Source organism: Mobula hypostoma, chromosome 1 (genome assembly GCF_963921235.1).
Source record: "Mobula hypostoma chromosome 1, sMobHyp1.1, whole genome shotgun sequence".
Lineage (NCBI taxonomy): Eukaryota > Metazoa > Chordata > Chondrichthyes > Myliobatiformes > Myliobatidae > Mobula > Mobula hypostoma.
In genome coordinates, this window is record NC_086097.1 from 20744615 (window position 1) to 20765970 (window position 21356).

Genomic DNA, 21356 nt, shown 5'->3' on the forward strand with positions numbered 1-21356 from the left:
CTAATATATAACAGTGAAAATAACAGACTTCAGCACTACGAGAACAGCAACAACAATTTCTGAAAGGGGCAACTGCCGTCTTGTTGAGGTTGACCAATCAAAATAATCAAAAGAAATACCCAGCCTCTCATAAGTGGCTCCAACTGGGTGCCCATTCTTTGGATGGAAAACAAGGATGCATTCTCCCCAATTCCTTTGAAGTCAAAGCACCTTTCATAACTGGACACAAAACTTGATGTTGTCAGATAAGTTAATGGCGGAAAACTGAACTTTGCTGAAAGAAAGATTGTACAACTTTGCACTAGGTGGTGATCGCTATGTGTTCTGCTGAACTGGTGCTTGCTGCTAAGATGTTCTTTTTGTTACGCTTGCAGCCAGTTAGCAATTTTTTTGGACAAAGTTGTGTTGGTCTAATTTCTTGAAGGTTTTGGCTTCTGGTGCGTCAACCTCAGATGTTTTCCCATCCCTGCCATAAACGAGCTAAAAATGATCAAACCCAGACGTGACAGGCTAAACAGTGTACATATTGTTGGAAGGATAAGAACTCACAGGTGGAAGGGTCATTAATTTTGATTCATAATGTTTCCTAAATTCCTTAGCTTGATGATCAGTAATGATGCATTGTATATGGCTTATCTTTTAAAAATAAATGACTAGTCTTTAACTGTTGGATGTGACTCATTCAGTTTGTCATTGCTACATTTCATTTTTGTTGCTGGTGATGGACACTTTCTATACAAACAATTGTTGACTAATGGGTATAAGAGAAAAGTTGCATGACCTTGTGCAACTAGTTGTGTTAAAGACGATTTAGGCAGCTTATTTTAATTTTCTTTTCATTTTACGAATATATTATCAGACAAAATTGTTTAGAGGGACCCCAGGTTAGTGCCTTGAGGGGATGATGAGAAATTGTGATGAGATGTAAAGTTCTTCTACAGACTTGACCTCCTGTGATGTGAGATGTAAATGGTGCGCCAATCCCGCCAAGTGGACCAGGATGAAGCACCATCAACATGGTTGTTTGATGTCCTTGTTGAAGAAATCTCTGGTTTCACTGAGCTCTGAGCCCCCTTTCTGTAAAGTCCCTTTTACCAAAACTAGTTCTTGTAGTATCTTGACAGTTATCTATAGTAAGTGGAATTCAGATGCAAGAGATTACAAAATCATGATGTTCCCAAAGGAACTGCAGTCCACGTGTAACCCAGAATTAAACATGTTTCAACCATGTATTACTATAAATCCACCAAAGGTATTCAAAATGGAGCTGAAATAAACTATAAAATGCATAAAGTAAATTGAAGATTGGTGAGTATTTCACACCATGGCTGAAATACTTAATTAAAAAAAAATTAAATACATAAAATAATTTTGTCCTCTCCATTTCAAAGGCATTATATTGTTCTACTGGCGAGCGCCCCAACGGAAAAACAGCACTTAGAATGGTAAGTCATGGAGACTGTGGATATAGTGATGTCGGGTATTATCGTTCTATGATGGGAGTGGAGGACCATTAGCCAATTTTTTTGTTCCATTACATTCCTTTCAGAGTTTAGGTACAACAGTGGTATTAAAATTGCCAATATCATATTTCTTTATAGAAACCACACAATAACAGGCTCTTCCAGCCCAATGAGCCCACCTGCGTTGTTCAATTACAGCCATGTGACCAATTAAGCTACTAACCCATATGTCTTTGGTATTTGGGAGGAAATCTGAGCACCCAGAAGAAACCCACTTTGTCATAGGGAGAGTGTACAAACACCTTATAGACGATGGTGGGAATTGAACCAGGGTTGCTGGCACTGTAATGTGTTAAACTAATCGATTCTACCGTGCTGCCCCATGGTTCTATTTAGACATATTTAGCTTCTGATGCATGGTATTATGCAGCATAAATGCAAGCTTTTTATTTGATTCCTCTCATATTTAGTTCCTGTATAGGTCTCAGTCCATGGATGTCCCCTCTTTGTAAGCAGCCCGGTTTTACTTCTTTCAAACCTTGCCAAAGTGTACTACCTTATATAGTTTTCTGGAAATCTTCATTTATTAACTTTTTCTTGATTTTAGGGTGGGATTGGTGGAGTCTAAAATCCGAATTCTAATTAGCAGCTTAGAAAAGAATGAATTTATTACTCTGGCTCATGTTAATCCACAATCATTCCCAGCTCCAAAGGACAACCCTGAGAAGTGAGTAACTTCATCTGTTTGCAATTTTACTTTTAGGATTGTAATTTGGTTTTGTTTCAAGTGGTCAATGAACCAGAGAAAAAAGCAAAATGAGCCTCAAGCAGTGCTAAAAGTTTGAGGGGGAAAATTCATTATCTTTGCTCTTTTATTTACAAACGCTCATGTATCCCACTGCAGTGTACCCTTTTTCTCCCTCAGAGATGAATTCAGTACCATGTGGGTCATTGGGATAGTCTTTAAGAAAGTGGAAAACAGTGAGAACCTGAGTGTTGACCTGACATATGACATTCAGTCATTCACAGATACTGGTAAGAACATTTGCTTTTTTGGGACAGTACTCTGACTACTGATACAAAGTGAATTCAGTATTTTTAATATTGTTTTTGGAGAAGAGGTACAAGAATTGCTTTGCTTCATTGATGCTTCAGTACAATTTTATTTGTTTGCCTGCAGTATTTTAACTGCAGATTCTATGCATTTTAGCATGAAATAATGGCCCTGTCGAAAACTTACTGCATTAAACTGACTTTGGAGACAAGGGTGTCTACATTTAATAGGGGCCCCTCAACATTGTTCCATTGGCCTGTGTTTTGATCTGGCTGTGCTTCAGTCAAAGTAGAAGTTTATTGTCCCACTTGCCAAAAACTGTCATGTTTTTTAAGTCTCACGGTAAGGTTTATAGTTATGCTGCAAAGCCGGTTTTGAATGTCATATTCACGGTCATGCTTGCCCATGGTTGATTTGTTGCATTTATTGTTCACCAGGACCAGATGTGTCTCTTTCTGAATCCCCAAACCTTTGGGTTTGACACTGATCCTTTTGATTTTTGAATGTTTCCTTCTAAGTTCTAAGTAGATTTCTTATCAAAGTATATATATGACACCACATACTACTTTAAGATTCATTTTCATGCGAGTAACTGTGGTTTCAATCTCAACTCATTTGAACCTGAAACATTTTGCAGTAATGTACTTCCACACCTTTGCTATTGCTGTTTGAAGGTTTGGTACTTCTTCCATGTTCAGGAAACTTGTATAAAGAAAAATTGGAAGCCTTTGATGAAGGAAAGGAGAGTTGATTGATATGTAAACGAATGGCAATAACTTCCCTGCCTTTACAGTTTACAGACAAGCAATGAACAGCAAAATGTTTGAAACGGATATGAGGATAGCAGCAATGCATGTGAAAAGGAAACAGCTCCATCTCCTCCTACCTAGTTATGTTCAGCAAAAAAAGAAAAAGGTAATATTATTGGACTGGCAGAGCAGACTCATTGGGCCGAATGACCTAATTCTGCTCCTACGTCTCTTGGTCTTGTGATCTAGCATTACATTCAGATCTGCAACATGAATAATATCTTCCTGGTATCTTGTTTTCAAGTGAACACTTGTAAATAAAATAGAAAACTTTTGGCTGGGTATATTACAAGAAGCTTGTACACATACTTGCAATATATAACTGATCAATGTAAATCTTTGGGTAAAGTTATTATTGTCTCATAACTGAAGTGTTTGCATTGCAAGACTATAAATATGAAGAACTTTTACTTCATAAAAATGATCGTAAAAGTTATAATTACAGGTTAATAATGCCCAAAGGTAATTGCTACCTTTGGATATTCTGTTATAACTGATGTTTGGTAGACAGTTGTCCCATTAATGATCATAAGATACAGGAGCAGAATTATAGCAGTTAGCGTGACACAATTACAGCCCAGGGTATCAGAGTTCGTTTCCTACTCCATCTATAAGAGGTGTGTACGTCCTCCCTGTGGAACGTGTGGGTTTGATTTCTTCTCCCCCATTATAGAACTCTGGTCAAAGTGAAAGATTGTGGCATGAGCCTCTGTCCCAAAGGGACTACCTGATGACAGCAAGTATATTGATAGTCATTTGAATAAATTTCTAGGAAAACAGAAATTTATACTTTTTCAATGCAGCAGTTTTTGTTGAGAAGTGAAAGAGTGTTTCAGAATGAGTCCTGATAAAGGGTCTCAGCCCAAAATGTCGGCTACTTATTCCTCTCCACAGATGCTGCCTGACTACTGAGTCCCTCCAGCATTCTATGTGTGCTACTCTGAATTTTCAGCATCTAGAGAATCCCTAGTGTTCAGAATAATTCTGGTCATGTTTGGGGCTAAACTTGTAACTATCCTGTGTCCTCAGAGGAAATACTAATGAGGAGGCTCTTGACCACATCCTGAGAGGAAAATTACCATGACCCTTGTCAAATGGTTAGTGGATCCCGCTCTGATTTATTGCTATACAAACTGCTGATGGAGAATGTATCAACAAATTCAGATCCTCTATTGAGCAATTAATTTTAAAATTTATTTTTCACCCTAAGCATTCACTGGAGGGGAACAAAGCCAACTGTGAAGATGAAAATAGCATGGAGGCCTCACTGGACAGTGATCATAGCCTGCTAGTGCCTTCTAGTCCGTTACAGAATGCCAACAGTCCACAGAGGTAACACTGATGTTACTTTTTCTTCCCAAAACAATTAGTAATGTTCTCTTTGCAAATACATCCAGAATATCATTTTGGAAATTTAATACAAACTCCATTTACGAAACTGATGCAAATTAACTGGGATTGAAGGGGCACAGTTGTGCAGAGTTGCTGACATGTTGGCTAAGGTGACATGATCTGGTAGGAGAGGATTCTTCTTACTAATAGAAGAATATTTCAAATCATTCATTTGAAACAGAAATTTTCAAAGAACACTGGGTGATTTTAAGTTTGAGGCACAAGTTGCAAACTTCCATTTTTAGTCCTTAAAGCAGGGGTTCCCAAGCTTTTTTATGCCATGGACTACTACAATTAAATGAGGGTTCCATGGACTCCAGGTTGGGAACCGCTGCCTTAAAAGTTGCTTGTTGGTGTTGTGGACATTGATATTTAGAACATCCCCATGTTTCAAATGCTTGACTTAAGAACATCTTTGCATATAAACAAGCACCGGTAATATTGTATTCAAAAATCTGTCATGCATATGTGTGTTCTTTCCTATGAACAACAGCAAGACTAGTTTTCCCCTCTCCACTTTCCTATCAATTTTGTGGGTTTTAATGACATTCATTACAATATTTTGGAGGTATGGTTACATATGAAGTGATTTTTCTGTACTTTTCGGCTTAAGGACAAAGTTGACTTGTGGCCGTCTGAAGAAATTGGAGCCCCTTTTTTTACCCAGGGTTGGCTTGTATTGAAAATTTAAAGTAAAACTGATGAGGATTGGAGGAAAAATTGCAAAGATAATTTCTGAGTTTTTCCCTATCTTCTTAGCCACACTAAATGTTCTTCAATTTTTCTCTCTTCTCATCTTTAGCAGTCCTGTTACTGCTGCATCGACAGTGAATGTGATCAGTGTTCCGAATTTTGTATCTCAAGTGGAATTGGAAGCCATTTTTTCCAAAGGAAATTCCATTTCCAACTCAGAGGGTAAGCAGCAGCTCATTCAATTTATTTAATGGGAACAATTTGAGTGAAGGAATTTATTTGGGGATTTGGGATAACTTCAAACCATGAACCTAAATACAAAATGCCAAGTCTTTATCTCCGGTCTGGAAACAATGTTATTCAATCAATCTGTTTACTTTGATTATGTTGGGGAATTACACTTGCACTGGAGAATTTGACTTTTGTCTGAAATAACATTTTAGCTTATGAGCAGTCTTGGAGAAAGGAAATGTCATATTGGAAGACCATGGGGGAACCAAATGTAACACTTGCTTCTTCTAGCGGCTTAATCTAGGGGGTGATAACCCCCCCCCCACTGCCTGGCCAAACTTAAGAAATCTCATCTGGGTGGATGCTGCGCGATGTGTCCCCTGTTACAAATCAGTACCCCGAAATAACAAACAGTACACAATATGTGATTAAATGATTAAGCTTTATAACTCTTACTTTGACTATATGGTTAGTAGAGAAACAAAATATAAAAGAAAAAGGGCACCAATCTTATCAAACAGTCTGTGCACAATAGTTGGAGCTCATGCTGTTTCAGTAGTCTGTCTTCCCCCATCGATCTTCTCCTTCGGATCCCCCACTTGGAGTCCACCCCGACCGGCGATCTATCACATTTCTCCATTCGTGTCTTCTCTCTTCATCTCTCCTTTGCCTTTGTGCAAAAGCCCGCGAAAACAACTGCTTCCAGAATCTCAAGATGGCAACAAAATCCTGACTGGCTAACATGCATCAACAGTCGGGTTATCTCCCCCATAACCCGACAGAGTTGTTGCTACAGAGAAACCATTACTTCAGCAATGAACGTTAGAAAAAAACCATTACATAGCAGTGAACTCTTACAGCACGTTACATAAAAGTTTCAAGATGGCGCCGGTATCTGGTGACTCTGTGCGTGCTCTCCCAAGCAAACTGCCCTCTACACTATCCTATACCCGAGAAACCCTTCTAAACCTCCGATCTGCTACATCTGGCAAGATCAACGACACCCTGGCAAAGCTACTGACCCAGCTGGAGATTACCAACGTGCCAGAATTGCTTCTTCAACTCCAGACCGCACCTGGACCCAACCAGTGAGGCTTGGTCCAAGGCCCACCATGTTCCTGGAGACCCGCGGTCTGCTACCGTGCAGGAGCGCTTGGAGATGCGGCCCATTTGGAGCAGCACCTCTCCGGAACAGACAACCACACAGAAGTGACGTCGGAGACCTCAAGGTGCCCCAGATGCTTCCCCGGAGCAACCACCGTAGATCCCCGTTGGTGGCCATCCACAGCTGCCAGAAGTGAGGCCTCCACCGCCGACCTTGGAAATTGAGCCCGAGGCCCGGCTGGAGCAGAGGCCTCCGCAACTGTGACTCAACTCACGGACTTGTTTCAGCCAGGAGCCCGCCCTCTGAGATTAAGTGTCAGCTTCGGGGCCTGACCCAATCGACAGCCCGGGCCCCGGCAGCTGGAAGTGGCAGCGGAGCCTCCCCCGTCACTTGGCCCGACCTGGAGTGCCCGACGACGTGACCTACCGATCAATTCCCGCGGGACGCATCCACCAACCTCAAAGAGCTGCCAACAACACACTGCATCGATGGAAACCTGGAAAGATGCACTATTTACCAAGGAAGCGTGGGAAAAGAGCTGGGCTGCTGGTCAGATTGAAGCTTGAGGGGCTTTAGGGTCCCTATGCTCACCATCCTACTAGCTAATGTGCAAAGCATAGAGAACAAGGTGGATGAGCTTAAAGGGAGATGCAGAACTGCTGTGTATTCTGTTTCACCGAGACCTGGCTCTCCCCTGCTACCCCCGACTGTGCCATCCGACCGGAGAGATTTTCGATCCATCAGATGGACTGCACGGCGTCTTCAGGCAAAATGAGGGGAGGTGGTGTCTGCCTACTGATCAACACTGCGTGATGCTCAGACACAGTGGCACTGACAAGGTCCTGCAGCCCGGACCTGGAACACCTGTCGGTGAAGTGTCGTCCCTACTATCTGCCACGGGAATTCACTTCAGTCATACTGACAGTGGTCTACATTCCCCCCCTAGGCAGACATGGAGTGTGCTCTGAACATACTGTATGCCAACATCAGTGAACTTGAGACCAGGTATCCGGAGGCATGCTCATTACAGCCAGGGACTTTAACCAGGCCAACCTCAGAAAGGCGCTGCCAAAGTTATACCAACATGTCTCCTGCCCCACTAGAGGCCCGAATATACTTGACCACTGCTGCACAGCAGTCAAGGATGCCTACTGTTCCATCCCACGACCTCACTTTGGAAAATCGGACCATCAGGCCATACTCCTCCTCCCAGCTTACAAACAGAAGCTGAAGCGGGAGGTCACGGTGTCAAAAGTGGTGTCGCGTTGGACAGAGGAAACGGATGAGGTCCTCCGTGACTGCTTTGAATTGGTGGACTGTAGTATTCAAGGACTCGGCAGCTAACCTCGACGAGTATGCCTCAGCTGTCATCGACTTTATCTGGAAATGCACAGAGGACTGTGTATCTCGCAAGACGATCTGGGTATTCCCTAACCGGAAACCTTGGATGAATTATGAGGTCAAGTTCCTCTTGAAGGCTAGAGCTGTGGCTTTTAGGTCAGGGGATACCAAGCGCTACATGGAATCCAGGTGTGAACTCCGGAAAGCCATTAAGGGCGCCAAGAGACAATATCGAGCCAAGGTGGAAGCCCAGGCTAACCAGAGGGATGCCGGTGGACTATGGCAGGGTCTAAATGAGATCGCTGGGCACAAAGAAAAGGCTGGGAATATCAATAACTGTGGCGCTTCTCTTCCTGACAAACTTAACATATTCTACGCAAGATTCGAAAAGAAGAGGAGTGTCCCGCTCCCTCGGGATGAACTGGACCTGGTGGCACCGAAATTCATCGTCACCGAGGAGGATGTTAGAAGGGCCTTCCTGAAGATAAATCCAAGGAAGGTGATGGGCCCAGGGTGGCGTCCCGGGACGGGTTCTCCGGGCCTGTGCAAGCGAGCTAGCCGGAGTGTTTGCTGTCATCTTCAACTGCTCCTTGCTTCAGTCTAAGATCCCCACGTGTTTTAAGAAGTCAACAATAATCCCAGTGCCGAAGAACAGCAAGGTGGCATGCCTGAATGACTATCAACCTGTGGCTCTGACATCAATTGCTATGAAGTGCTTCGAGCGATTGGTTATGGCACACATCAACCACAGCCTACCAGTCAACCTCGACGCTTTGCAATTCGCCTACCAGAGCAACAGGTCAACGGCAGATGCCATCTCTCTGGCCCTACATTCCTCCTTAGAACACCTGAAGAATAAAGACGCATACGTAAGGCTCCTTTTCATTGACTACAGCTCTGCCTTTAATACCATCATTCCAAATAAATTGATTCCTAAGCTCCGGAACCTGGGCCTTAGCACTCAGATCTGCAGCTGGATCTTCAACTTCCTCACAGACAGGACCCAGGCTGTAAAAATAGGGGACAAGCTCTCCTCTACAATCACTCTGAGCACCAGTGCTCCACAAGGCTGTGTACTCAGCCCCCTGCTGTACTCTCTGTACACCCATGATTGTGTAGCCAAGTTTCCACTGAACTCAATATATTTTTAAGTTTGCTGATGACACCACAATTGTAGGCGTATCTCAAGTAATGATGAGTTTGAGTACAGAGAGGAAATTAAGAACCTGGTGGCATGGTGCGAAGACAATAAACTATCCTTCAACATCAGCAAGACGAAGGAATTGGTTGTTGACTTCAGAAGGAGTAGCAGACCGCACGACCCCATTTACATCGATGGTGCGCAAGTGGAACAGGTCAAAAGCTTTAAGTTTCTCGGGGTCAGTATCACAAATGACCTGACTTAGTCCAACCAAGCAGAGTCCACTGCCAAGAAGGCCCACCAGCGCTTTTACTTCCTGAGAAAACTAAAGAAATTTGGCCTGTCTCCTAAACACTGAGCGTCATAGGAAGTCATTCCTGCCTGTGGCCATCAAACTTTACAACTCCTCCCTTGGAGGGTCAGACACCCTGAGCCAATAGGCTGGTCCTGGACTTATTTCCTGGCATAATTTACATATTACTATTTAACTATTTATGGTTTTATTACTATTTAATTATTTATGGTGCAACTGTAACGAAAACCAATTTCCCTCGGGATCAATAAAGTATGACTATGACTAAAACCCTCACTAATTTTTATACATGCACCATAGAAAGCATTCTTCTGGGGTGCATCAGAACCTGGTATGGAAGTTGTCCTGTCCAAGACCAGAAGAAGGTGCAGAAGATCGTGAACATGGCGCAGCACATCACAGAAACCAATCTTCTGTCCTTGGACTCACTTTACACCGCACACTGTCGGAGCAGTGCTGCCCGGATAATCAAAGACACGACCCACCCAGCCAACACACTTTTCGTCCCTCTTCCCTCCGGGAGAAGGCTCAGGAGCTTGAAGACTTGTACGGCCAGATTTGGGAAAAAGACTGCTGAACGGATCCTGACCCGTATCTGGGCCGTACCCTCCAAATATCCGGACCTGACTCTCGGTGTTTTGCACTACCTTACTTCACCTTTTCTATTTTCTATTTATGAATTATGATTTAAATTTTTACTGTTTACTATCGATTTGTACTCCAGGGAGCGCGAAGCGCAAAATCAAATATCACTGTGATGATTGTATGCTCTAGTTTCAATTGTTTGGCGACAATAAAGTAAAGTAAATGTTTCATATAGCACAGAAAATACGTGGCATTGTTCTCAATGATTTCTAATTTTCCTTGTTTAACTGCATCTTTGCAGTTGACTAAGGTTGCTGTCCAATGCACACTATCATTATGGTGTTATGACAGTTTCTGCTCTACTCCAACTTGGATGTGCAGGATTAACAACTGCTCTTTGCAGCAGCTATCAGGCTCTTTCACACCCTTTCCCTGGTGGTGCCACAATCTCTGACCCTTATTCTGTTTCACTTGGTCATTGCCACTTCAGTGTTTCTTTTAGCACTGCAATCTTTACTCATTTTTTTCTTTTATGCCTGTTGTATTTATTATTACTATATATACTGTGAGCTTCGTGCCAATGAGCGTATTTGCATCCTGCTGTATATGACAATAAAGCGTGATGTTTTCCTGCCTCCAATGTTGATGCTGCCCTCACCCACATCTTTCCCATTTTCTGAATATCCACCCTCACCCCACCTTCCCGCCACCTTAACAGGGAGAGAGTTCTGCTTGTCCTCACCTCCCACCCCATGAGCTAGCACATGGTCCTGCGCAATGTCAGCCATCTTCATTGGAATCCTACCAGCCAACACATCTTTACCTTCCCCCTCCACCACCACCCTACACTCCGCTTTCTGCAAGGATTGCTACCTTTGTGACTATTGCCCATTTGTCCCTCACCACTATTCTCCCATCTGGCACTTACCCTTGCAAGTGAAAGAAGAGCTGCGTCTGCCCATTCATCTCTTCCCTCACCTCCACTTACAGTCCCAAACAGTCCTTCCAGGTGAGGCAACACTTTACCTGTGAATCTTTTGGGGTTGCCTATTATATCCAGTGCTCCCGATGTGGCTTCCTGTACATTGATGATACCTGGTGTAGACTGGGGGACTGCTTTGTCAAGCTCCATACCAAGAAGCTGGATTTCCTGGTGGCCAACCATTTTAATTCCATTCCCCATTCCTATTCCAAAATATCGGTCCACGGCCTCCTCAACTGCCACGCTGAGGCCATTCTCATGTTAGAGAAACAACACCTTGTATTCCATCTAGATAACCTCCAACCTGATGGCATGAACATTGATTTAACTGACTTCTGGTGATTTTTTTTTCCCTCCACCAACTTCCGTCTTCAATTCCCCGCTCTGGCTCCTCTTTTACCTCTCCTTTTCTCCTCACCTGCCTATCATCTCCCCATGATGCCCCTTATCCTTCCCTTTCTCCTATGGTACTATCACCTGTCAGCTTACTTCATTCCCCCCTCCCCCGCTCACCTGGCTTCACCTATTACCTTCCAGCATTTGGTGTGTTGCGCTGACAATAAACTAATCTAGTTCTGGAATACAGCTTCTGCATAAATAATGTCATCATTTTTAAATGGATAGATAAATAACTTTGTTTCTGGCTTCTAGACGCGGCTGCATCATCCAGTGACCACATTCCTCATGCCTCTCCTGTATCGGCTTCTACTGAGCAGCCAAAATCAGCAGTTAGCCTGATTTCATCCACGTATGTCAGCAGTCAGCCTGCAAGTTCAACGACAAAGGCATTCATTCCCACCACCTCTGCAGGGAAGAGACCAACGTCACCTGCTGCAAATGATTCTGCAAAGACTGAGGTTTCTGCATTTGTAGTTGTGTTCATTTTCAACCACAGTTTAAAAGTCTAAAGTACTTTTCAATTATTTCCTTAGTGCTTTTGCTCAGTAATCAGAAAGTTTGTATTATAATTTCCTTCACAGGGGGAAAGACAATATCTGAATTTTTGGGGGGAGAGGAATGGGTGATAAAGATTTTTATTTATAAATGGTAATGTCTTTATACCTCACAGACTGTTATTGTTTCGCTCCTTGTTAAACTGTTACCTAGCTGCTTATTTTCATCTTGCACAGACCAAACTCTACATCACATTCATTGAAAATGATTAATGCTTATTTAAAAGTGCACCATTTGATTTACTAAAGCAAATACAGGAATTTGAAATTATTACTTTCAAACAAAGACTTCTAAAGAGATGCAATTAGACTGATAAAACCATACATTTTCAATGAATGTGCAAGGTTAACAGAATAAAAACTCCAAAGTGTATTAGAGCTCTCATCACAGACTCAATTTGTCACTCCTATTGTTATCCTCAATATCATAACTTGCTTTAAGTTGGAGGTTATTTTCTACTAACTTTTACTTACAATAGGGCAATAAAATGGTATAAATCTGCTAAATTGATGTTGCACATAAATTCAAGGTTAATTGAGAATTATATAAATGTTAATTAGGAAATATGATTGGTCCAATGGTTAAGATAGAAATACTTTTGTACATTGAAGCTTCCAATTTTTAACTTTACCTTAATGAATCTTTTCAAATACTGTTTCCATTACGTAGATTTTAAAACCACCATATGTTAGTAACGTTCCTAATTTCTCTTATTTTATGTCACCATGTAAATGACACAAGAGAAATATATGGACCAGGAAGATATGGTTTTTTAACTCCAGGCAGTGTGTTGTTTTATTTATTTTAAAAGAGTAGTTTTACAAATGATGACTCTTGAAGGAGAAGCAATGATCAGCCAACTAACCTCTCTTACGTTTATTCTTTAGGAACCTGCAACAAATGGGGTACCAGTGGATCAGAATCTATCAAAAGGCTTGAAGAGAGCATCTACACAGATAACTGAAGGCTCACCAAAGAGAAAAAAGTTGGATGTAAGTGACTGATTCTCTGTGGGTTATTAAATATTTGCTTTTATTTTATCTAACTTCATACTTTATTCCTCCTGACATGTCTTTCCAAGGAGAAAAACTATCTATTTATACTGTTGAAGTAATCCCATTTGCTATCTTTGTCCCTTGCAATGAGTCTTTATCTTGTCAGTCATGCATTTGATTTGCTCACCAGTCTTTGTGCAGAGGGTGGTACAGATGTAATTTTTTTTAGTCAAAGAACGGACATGAAATTTTTTAGTCTCCAGAGAAGTCATTTTTAATTAGTCTAAATTAAGATACAAATTATAAAAACAATCAGTCATCTTTGTATGGATGTTTCATATTTGCTAGGGATCTGTCTCTGTGAAGGAGTATGGTGACTGTTCAACAAGTCCTATTCGTGAGAAAAAAATTGATGAAAATGTGAAGGTAAGATGCAATTTCCAGTAGAATGCTTATCGTTGAATTTTAATTTCTTGACAGTGCGATAGTTAGATAGGAAACCACTTTCCACAAATTATGAAAAGAACAAATGAAATGCAGTCTTATGAGAAAGCATCCATATATTTTGGATGAGTGATCCATAATTTGCATTTTATTTGGTGCAGGATATTGAGTCTGAAGAAAAGATGCTGCCAACGCAATCCAAGGCTTCTGTCTCACAGGCAAGTAATTAAGGATGTTCATTGGAATTTAATTATTAGATACTTTGCTAACGTTGCTAACTTTGCAACTAAATGGGGACAAATGTTGATGTTCTTTCTGAAAGCTCCAATTCCTGTTAGGACTGCATTTCCCCAAAACAAGCTTGGCCAGTATTGGTTAAATGGCAGTTTTTCGTTTGTGTGAACACAATGGGTTTTGGTGGGCGTTGTAACAATGAGGACGTGTGCTGGAGAGTACAAGCACATGCATAACCTAACTATGTTTTTGGGCAAGGTTGAAGGTTAGGACTTTATTCCCTGCAGTGCTGGAGAGTGAGGGGAAATTTGATAGAGGTAAACACAATTATTAAGGGTACAGATGAGGGTAAGTGCAAGCAGGCGAAAAACCAACCACTGAGGTTGGTTGAGACTAGAACTAGGGGTCATGGGTTAAAGGTGAAATGTTTAAGAGGAACCTGAGGGAACTTCTTCCTTCAGAGGGTGATGCAAATGTGAAGTGGTGGATGCGGATTCGCCTGCAACACTTAAGAGAAGTTTGGATAAGGACATGGAAGGATATAGTCCAGGTGCAGGTCAATAGGACTAGGAAGAATAACAGTTCAGCACAGACTAGATGGGCCAAGAGGGCTGCTTCTGTGCTGTCGTCTCTATGATGCAATAACTATAACTAGGAACATTGGCTAGAGTTAGCAACCATGACTCTTTTAATTCTTCACTCTCAATTGGAAACAGCAGACTTAATTGTTTACTTTCCTTTAGCAGTCCTGAAACAAATTATACTAATAATCAAAACTGTAGCCTCTGTACAGTTCCTAATTAAGCATTGTTTGTCTGAACTAACCAAGCTATTTTTTGTTTCCTTAGTAACTATATGCCATTCTCATCTTGATATTCTAACTGCTGCCAGCAAGTTGCTGATACCTGGCAGCTTTTGGCCGCTAATTCACCTTGCTTCACTACACAACAGATCACAACACTGGCTTGTGTTTCCCTCATGTTATGCTTGAAAGTTGAATAGAGATTACAGATAAATCAAGTGAGGCAGCGTGTTGTGTCCTTGAACAAGGCACTTAACCACATATTGCTCTGCGACGACACTGGTGCCAAGCTGTATGGGTCCTATTGCCCTTCCCTTGGACAACATTGGTGGCGTGGAGAGGGGAGACTTGCAGCATGGGCAACTACTGGTCTTCCATACAACCTTGCCCAGGCCTGCACCCTGGAAACCTTCCAAGGCGCAAATCCATGGTCTCATGAGACTAACGGATGCCTATTATTATTAAAGTTTACAATGCCCAACATCATAGGCCGAAGGCTCTGCTATACTGTTCTATATTCTAAATATACCTAATAAATTATACAAGCATTAATCCAGCACCTTCAAGATCAGAGAAAAAGTGAACCAGCAATATAGGTGCTTTACCTTTTGATGCATGGCATACACTGTCCAGCAACATGGTGGAGATGTATAGTGTAAAGAGTTTTAGTAAAGTGCTTGATAGTTGCAATAAAATCTGTTGATAGGGACTGTCATGTGGTCTACATCAATCATGTTTTAGTATATGTTGTCTATATTGAACACTTTCAAATGTTCAGCTTAAGAGCATCATTATTGCAGTGATGTATGAACTACATATTTTCTTTTTGTACACAGGAGCCAACAAGCACAGAACTTTCTGATGTCTCCTCCCTTCCTGTAAACCCTATTCCAGTAGTTAAAAATTCAATAAAACTGAGGCTGAATCGGTAAAATTGTTACCACTCCTGGGGCCATAGAACATGAAAGACGTGCAAGCACGTGCACAGAATGAAACACCTCTGGGAAGAGTCATCATCTGTTTGCTGGCTGCAGATTCCTCCATGGAAACTTTTTAAAATGTTCTTTGGACAAAGGTGATGGTGGTAAATGGTGAAGTTGGACGATAAAGGCTGTAGATTTTTTTTTAAAACATGTCCTCAAAGACTTGATCATTGTCGAATCTGGAGTCTGGTAGAACTCGACCAGTGATAAGGATGCACTGCGGACTGACTGGTCATGCAGCGAGTGCATCTTGGCGGAGTACTGCTGATGTGTTGGCAACAGTTATGTTAGTTGAAACAGTTTTTTCCAAGAACCTTTCCCCCCTCTCTTCTCCCCCCTCTCCCACTTTCCATTACTTTTGCTCTTAAACTGCCTGCAATTGTGTAAAGGTTTTTTAAAATTGTTTTTGTTGACCAATTGTTTATCATATGGGCATTACTTGTGAATTTAGGTTAGTGGTGGTGTTGAGGGAGTTCAGTATGGAAGGACCCTTATACTGGGACATCCCATTATTGATATCAGAGCACTAATCTTCTTTGATCCAGTTGATTCATTCAAGCAAAAACCTGAAATCAGAGCTTTGTTCCTGGTGCACCTTGCACCAGGAAAGGAGACAAAGGCTGCTGCTATTCCTCAGTTGTTTTTATTCTTCGTATGCTGATTTTTGTGGAGTTAGATATTGATTTGACTTCTAGTTTGTGCCTCCGTCAGGAATGGGTTGTCTCAAAATTAAATTCTTGTTGGTTGGTTCGTGACTGGAAGGTGTCATGTTAAGATACTGAACATTTCCATTTGAAGCTGGTTTCAGATCATACCTAAATGGATAGAATTTGAGATCTACTGCCACTAGGATGAATAACCGCTTGACCAACATTAAATCACTTCCCAGCCAATTTTCCATCTAGTGTAAAACTCATCCATATTTGACATTGATTGAATGCAGTTATATTTGACATTGAAACTCTTGGGTGAAATTTACCTGCTTGTAAAAAGTAAACTTTGTGCTTCTGCATGGTAGATGGTTCTGCAAACTGCATGGCTCAAATGCATCCATGAAGCATGCCAAACTGGATTCAGGATTCACCTTGTTCAGCTGGGAATCTGCTGTTTTGAAATAGAGTTGTTTACCTTGATCCATTTGACCATGGACAGTTCCACTGCATATCCCTAGCGTGCCAGCAATTCTTTCTTTTCCTTAAAACTACCATGAGAAATGTTATATTTTTTTAAGACTTTCTTTGGATTGGTACAACAAAAAAAAATTCTTGTTTGACCTCCAAAGCTTACTTTTTTAAAATCTCCAAGGCAAAGTGTGTGGGGGTGAATGTTCTGTAGGCATGTGATGTCAAGTAAATCAAGGTCTGTACTTCTATGATCCAGGATGTATTATGTCAGCATTGAGATACGTATGGCAGCATGTCAGGAAAACAGACTCTTCCTCAAATTTAATGCATCAATACAGCACAGTATCGTTACAGCTACTATTAAGATTCATTTTTTTTGGTGACTGGCTTGCACTTGCAAAATAAAGTTATAGAAAAGGGAATTCTGTAAGCCAGTCACACATGGATTTAATTTTTTTAAATTGCAAAATAATAGCGCATGCGATTCATGCTTAGCCACGCCTGAATTTGAGTTGTTTGATATGAACCGGTTGGTTGTTAGCTCAGTCTAAACTATTTCACTCATTGTCAGCCTGGGTACATTATCTGCGGACAGCTTGGTGACATTACCTCTGGTTCTCCGTTGTAAAACTCCAGTGCTCAAGTTTTTAATGAGTTGATGGAGGATTTCCTCCATGAATCGAATCCTTCGTGTTTTCATTGACTTTAGTACTTGAAACTATTTTTCATCAGTTTATTAAAAACAAGAGTGAGAGTTGCAATATTGTAAACTTTTGTCTGAGAAGTGCTTTTGAAAGTACTAACATTTTATAGTTTTGATCCTATTTTAATTTATAAACATGAGGATCACCCTTTTCGCATCATATCTCTATCCCATGCAGAGACCCTAAGAGTGAGACTTTACTGCTAAATAAAAAGGAAATATATTTGCAAACCTCATTAAACTTGAAGTGTGGGCAGTTGGAGTTCTTCCATGCGATCAGTTGGAATTGGAAAGGAGCAACAAGCTGAAATGAAACTTGGTATTCCTTTTGTTGGACATGTATGCGTGCACTTCTCTCTTGGCTTCTGATACTGGAGCAATCTCTGATTGTGAAATGGTTGACTCACTCTGGCAGAGCTGAGTTATCTATCTTTGCAAAGTTATTTATTATATAACTCAGTTGCCTATGTTCCAAGTTTATTAATTTTTTAGTTTTTTTCCCAATTTTTTAAGCTTCGGATGTACGATAATTCAAATGGGCTTTAAAAATCATCAGGTAATTTACAAAAACTGTAATATTTTATAAATTATTCCATGTTTTTATATGCATGGTGGACTGCCAAGATTTTTGTTTAAACGAGGGTGGTAGGGAGAGAACGCTGTTCCAATGAAAGGAGCCATTTGAAATTTTCTGGTAATTGACCAATGCAGTCTCTGCAAGAAATAGAGCCTTCCTTTTATTCTGACTGACTCGTCTCTACCAATTTATTTAATAAATGGTAGTTAATGATTTATACTGAAATCGGTGTTTCTGCCACTAGCAACTCTAGTGGTATTTAGAAACATCTGTTTAGGTTTGCTTTCTGTCTGACGGCAGCTCCTTTTGGTGAGAATGAGTGGTTGTATAATGAAGATAGAAGCAGCTATGATTGTGCTCTTACAGCTAGACAGCCATTGAATTAAAAGTTCTTCATTGTGATTTCCTCTGGCTGACATGCAGTCAGCTCCTTCCATCCTCTGCTTTCCTGTAGTGTGCTGGACTGTGGTGGGCCAGAGAGATTCAAAGTTATAGGAAAAGGAAAAAAAAATATTGATTAAGAATGTAAGAAAATGGGTTAGGAACATGCATTTTCTGAATGAAGGCCTACATTAGCTATTGCTGTTAAAGGGCCACATCTTTTAAATGCAGCAGATTCTGTATTCAGAGCATTGAAAAAAAAGCCTGGGTAGCCTGATCTTTGCGTGCCAAAGAGCTACCTAGGCTAGTTGCATGTCCGTAGTAGGAAGAGAGTTGCTCAATTAATTTTATGTAGGAGTAATGAAATGAATGCTGACTAACCAAGAAAGTGCTTGCATTGTAGCCTATTGCATATTGTAATGTCTGAGGAATTTTTTTGTGCAAAAAGACAGTTTTTTTTTGAAGAGACCTGTAGCTAACATCATCAGGGATCCTCTTAATTTTATTATTAATATCCTAAGAAATTGGATTGAGAAGAAATCTTGACATGCAGAAAACCGAAGTGTATGGCAGGGATGACTTTTTGGCATATATCCATTGTGCCATTTGAATTGCAATATGAGATGCACTTATAAGTGTGGATTTGCAGTGGTTGTGTGAAGGTCTCAGGAATGTCAGGGTTCATACGCACAAGTGCATGGCATTGATGAATGCCGGGCTGATGAGCCCTTAAGCTTACTTCCTATTCAGGTGCATTTGCAATAAACAAAATAAGATTCTCTTCCTAACAGCCCACAACCACCACCACCACCACCAATACAGAAATCAAATTTTGCCATAATTCCAAACATTCCTAGAAAGATAATCATACAGGTTGTTTATACCCATCATGGTTGACCCATTTCCCCATCTTTGGACTTTCCTTCAGTGACCAGGTGGGAAATTGAATAAGACTTGGTCATCTTAACATGGTGGCAACAGCAGCTCGATGTTAGGTGCAACATCTGCTTGGGCCTTTCACCAGTGTTCTGTTTTCAATCTGTTTGAGCCATCTATATTAAGATCTTTAACCGTGTTACTTTTTTGAATGCCATTGTGTGCTAAGCTGCTGGTTTTCCCTGTGGGAGCGCATGCATGACAGTTAAAGCACATTAACTGCAGCTGAAGATAATTGTAAGCCAGCATTTTTTTTTATTCAAATATAAAATGGTGCTGTATTGACCTGTTCTCATTTAGCAGGGTGATTGATAACTGGCTTTTACAGAATTGAAAAAAAACATGTTGCAACAGTCATTTTCAGGAATCAAAATGTTTCTGTTCATCTGCCTGAATGTGAAGTAATACTGGGTTGTGGTTGGGTGGGCTATTTGTGGACAAGCAAGAACTTTAAAAGCTTTCATGTGAATGCACCTCGTGTTCTGCCAAGAAGAGTGCTAAAACTAACTTCTTTCATTGTTGGTGAACTTGTCATAGTTTTTCCTTCCTCACAGTTTAACTGTTGCTTTCGCAAGCTGTACTCTGCGGCTCACAGATGGAGTTCTGTTTCTTTTTCATAGTGTCTGTACACTAGTAATTTTCAGAAGCTATTTTGTATAGAGATGTATTTCTTCATTTAAAATAAAAAATAAAAATGCAGCACAGAATTAAGTGACGTGTGAGTTCTTTGAGTGAAGTGCTCGGGTTTTGGCTTGGCTGTGACTCAGAAGTCTACAGGATGTGAGTTTGAGACTTATTCCAGAATCATGCTCAAAAAGTAGGTTAAACACTAAACCCCGGAGGATCTCAGCAGGTCAGGTAGATTCCATGGGGGGAGATGGTCAGCTGACATTTCTTGTTGCGCCACTTCATCTGAACAAAAGTTCAGATGAAGGGTCTTAACTGGAAACATTGACTGGCTGTTGCTTTCGATAGATGCTGCCTTACTACTTGGGTTTCTCTAGCATTTTGGTTCATTGCTGCAAATTGCAGCATTTGCAGACTCTTGTAGCTCCAAATGTAGGCTGATGCTTCAGTGCCATGAACTGTCTTCTATATTAAACTAATGTGCTATGGAACTTGGTGTGCAATGTTCTTTGCAGTACGCACTACAATTCAAATGTGTTTTGAAGTATAACTATATGGTGCTTCAGGTCACTGCAGAACTGTACAGGTTCCTCTGCAAGTACGTTCTCTGATTGTTCTCTGATTTGGAGCTCACAGTTGAAAACATATCGCATTTGTCCATCTTGTCATCGGGAAAGCCTGTTCCTGACCCAGTCTTTACTCTTAACTTTCTTTTTCACTGACCCCAGTCCAGCTGTCTTCTTTTCTGGGTACATTATTTTAGCTGTGTTTCCCTTTACTTGCTAATTACAAGTGCGCCAGATGAAGTCCAAGCTCCTCCAACAACATGGACATCAGCCAATTATATCTCACCATCTCTTGTGGAATAATACCAGAAGGGATGAAAAAAATCAGTATTTATCACTTCCTAAGAAACCTGGAGCAATAGAATGTGAATTACATAGGACAATAAGTTTAATGAGTCGTTTCACTAAGATACTTATAAGAATTTTGATGACAAGAGCTAAAAGTAAGATACAAGCTGAAATAGGTAAAGAACAATGTGGTTTTGTGAAAGACAAAGGTACAAGAAACTCAATATTGATGTTAAGGATGCTATCAGAACGAGCTATTCAAGTGCAAAAAGATTTGTTTGTTTTATCGACTACACAAAAGCATTTGATAAAGTGAAGCACAATAATTTATTCAAAATATTACAGAAACTCTAGATCTAGATTTGAAAGACCCCCACCTAAACAGAAATCTGTACTGGGAACAAACTGCCACTGTAAGTATAGATGGAGAAGTGTCAGTTTACGAAAATCAAAAGAGGCATTAGACAAGGGTGTGTTTTCTCCCCTGATTTGTTTAATGCATACAGTGAAACAATATTACAAAAAATAAGAGACAACTTGGGAATCAAAGTTGGCAGTGAAAACCAATAATTTTAGATATGTGGATGACACTGTGTTAATTGCAAGTACAGAGGAAGAACTACAAAACTTCAT

The 21356-nt window shown here is 40.8% G+C and overlaps 1 protein-coding gene across 1 annotated transcript in view; it reads left to right on the forward strand.

The window, feature by feature from the left end:
* LOC134344524 (poly(A) polymerase type 3-like) overlaps positions 1–19967 on the forward strand; it is a 64005-nt gene extending 44038 nt beyond the window's left edge. The window contains exons 13-23 of the mRNA XM_063044480.1: positions 1392–1445; positions 2071–2190; positions 2389–2498; positions 3311–3432; positions 4537–4658; positions 5521–5633; positions 11761–11966; positions 12951–13055; positions 13407–13484; positions 13664–13720; positions 15375–19967. Coding sequence (XP_062900550.1) covers positions 1392–1445; positions 2071–2190; positions 2389–2498; positions 3311–3432; positions 4537–4658; positions 5521–5633; positions 11761–11966; positions 12951–13055; positions 13407–13484; positions 13664–13720; positions 15375–15470 — 1183 coding nt within the window. The 3' untranslated portion in view covers positions 15471–19967. The remainder of the gene's footprint in view (positions 1–1391; positions 1446–2070; positions 2191–2388; positions 2499–3310; positions 3433–4536; positions 4659–5520; positions 5634–11760; positions 11967–12950; positions 13056–13406; positions 13485–13663; positions 13721–15374) is intronic.
* The last annotated feature ends 1389 nt before the right edge of the window (positions 19968–21356 follow it).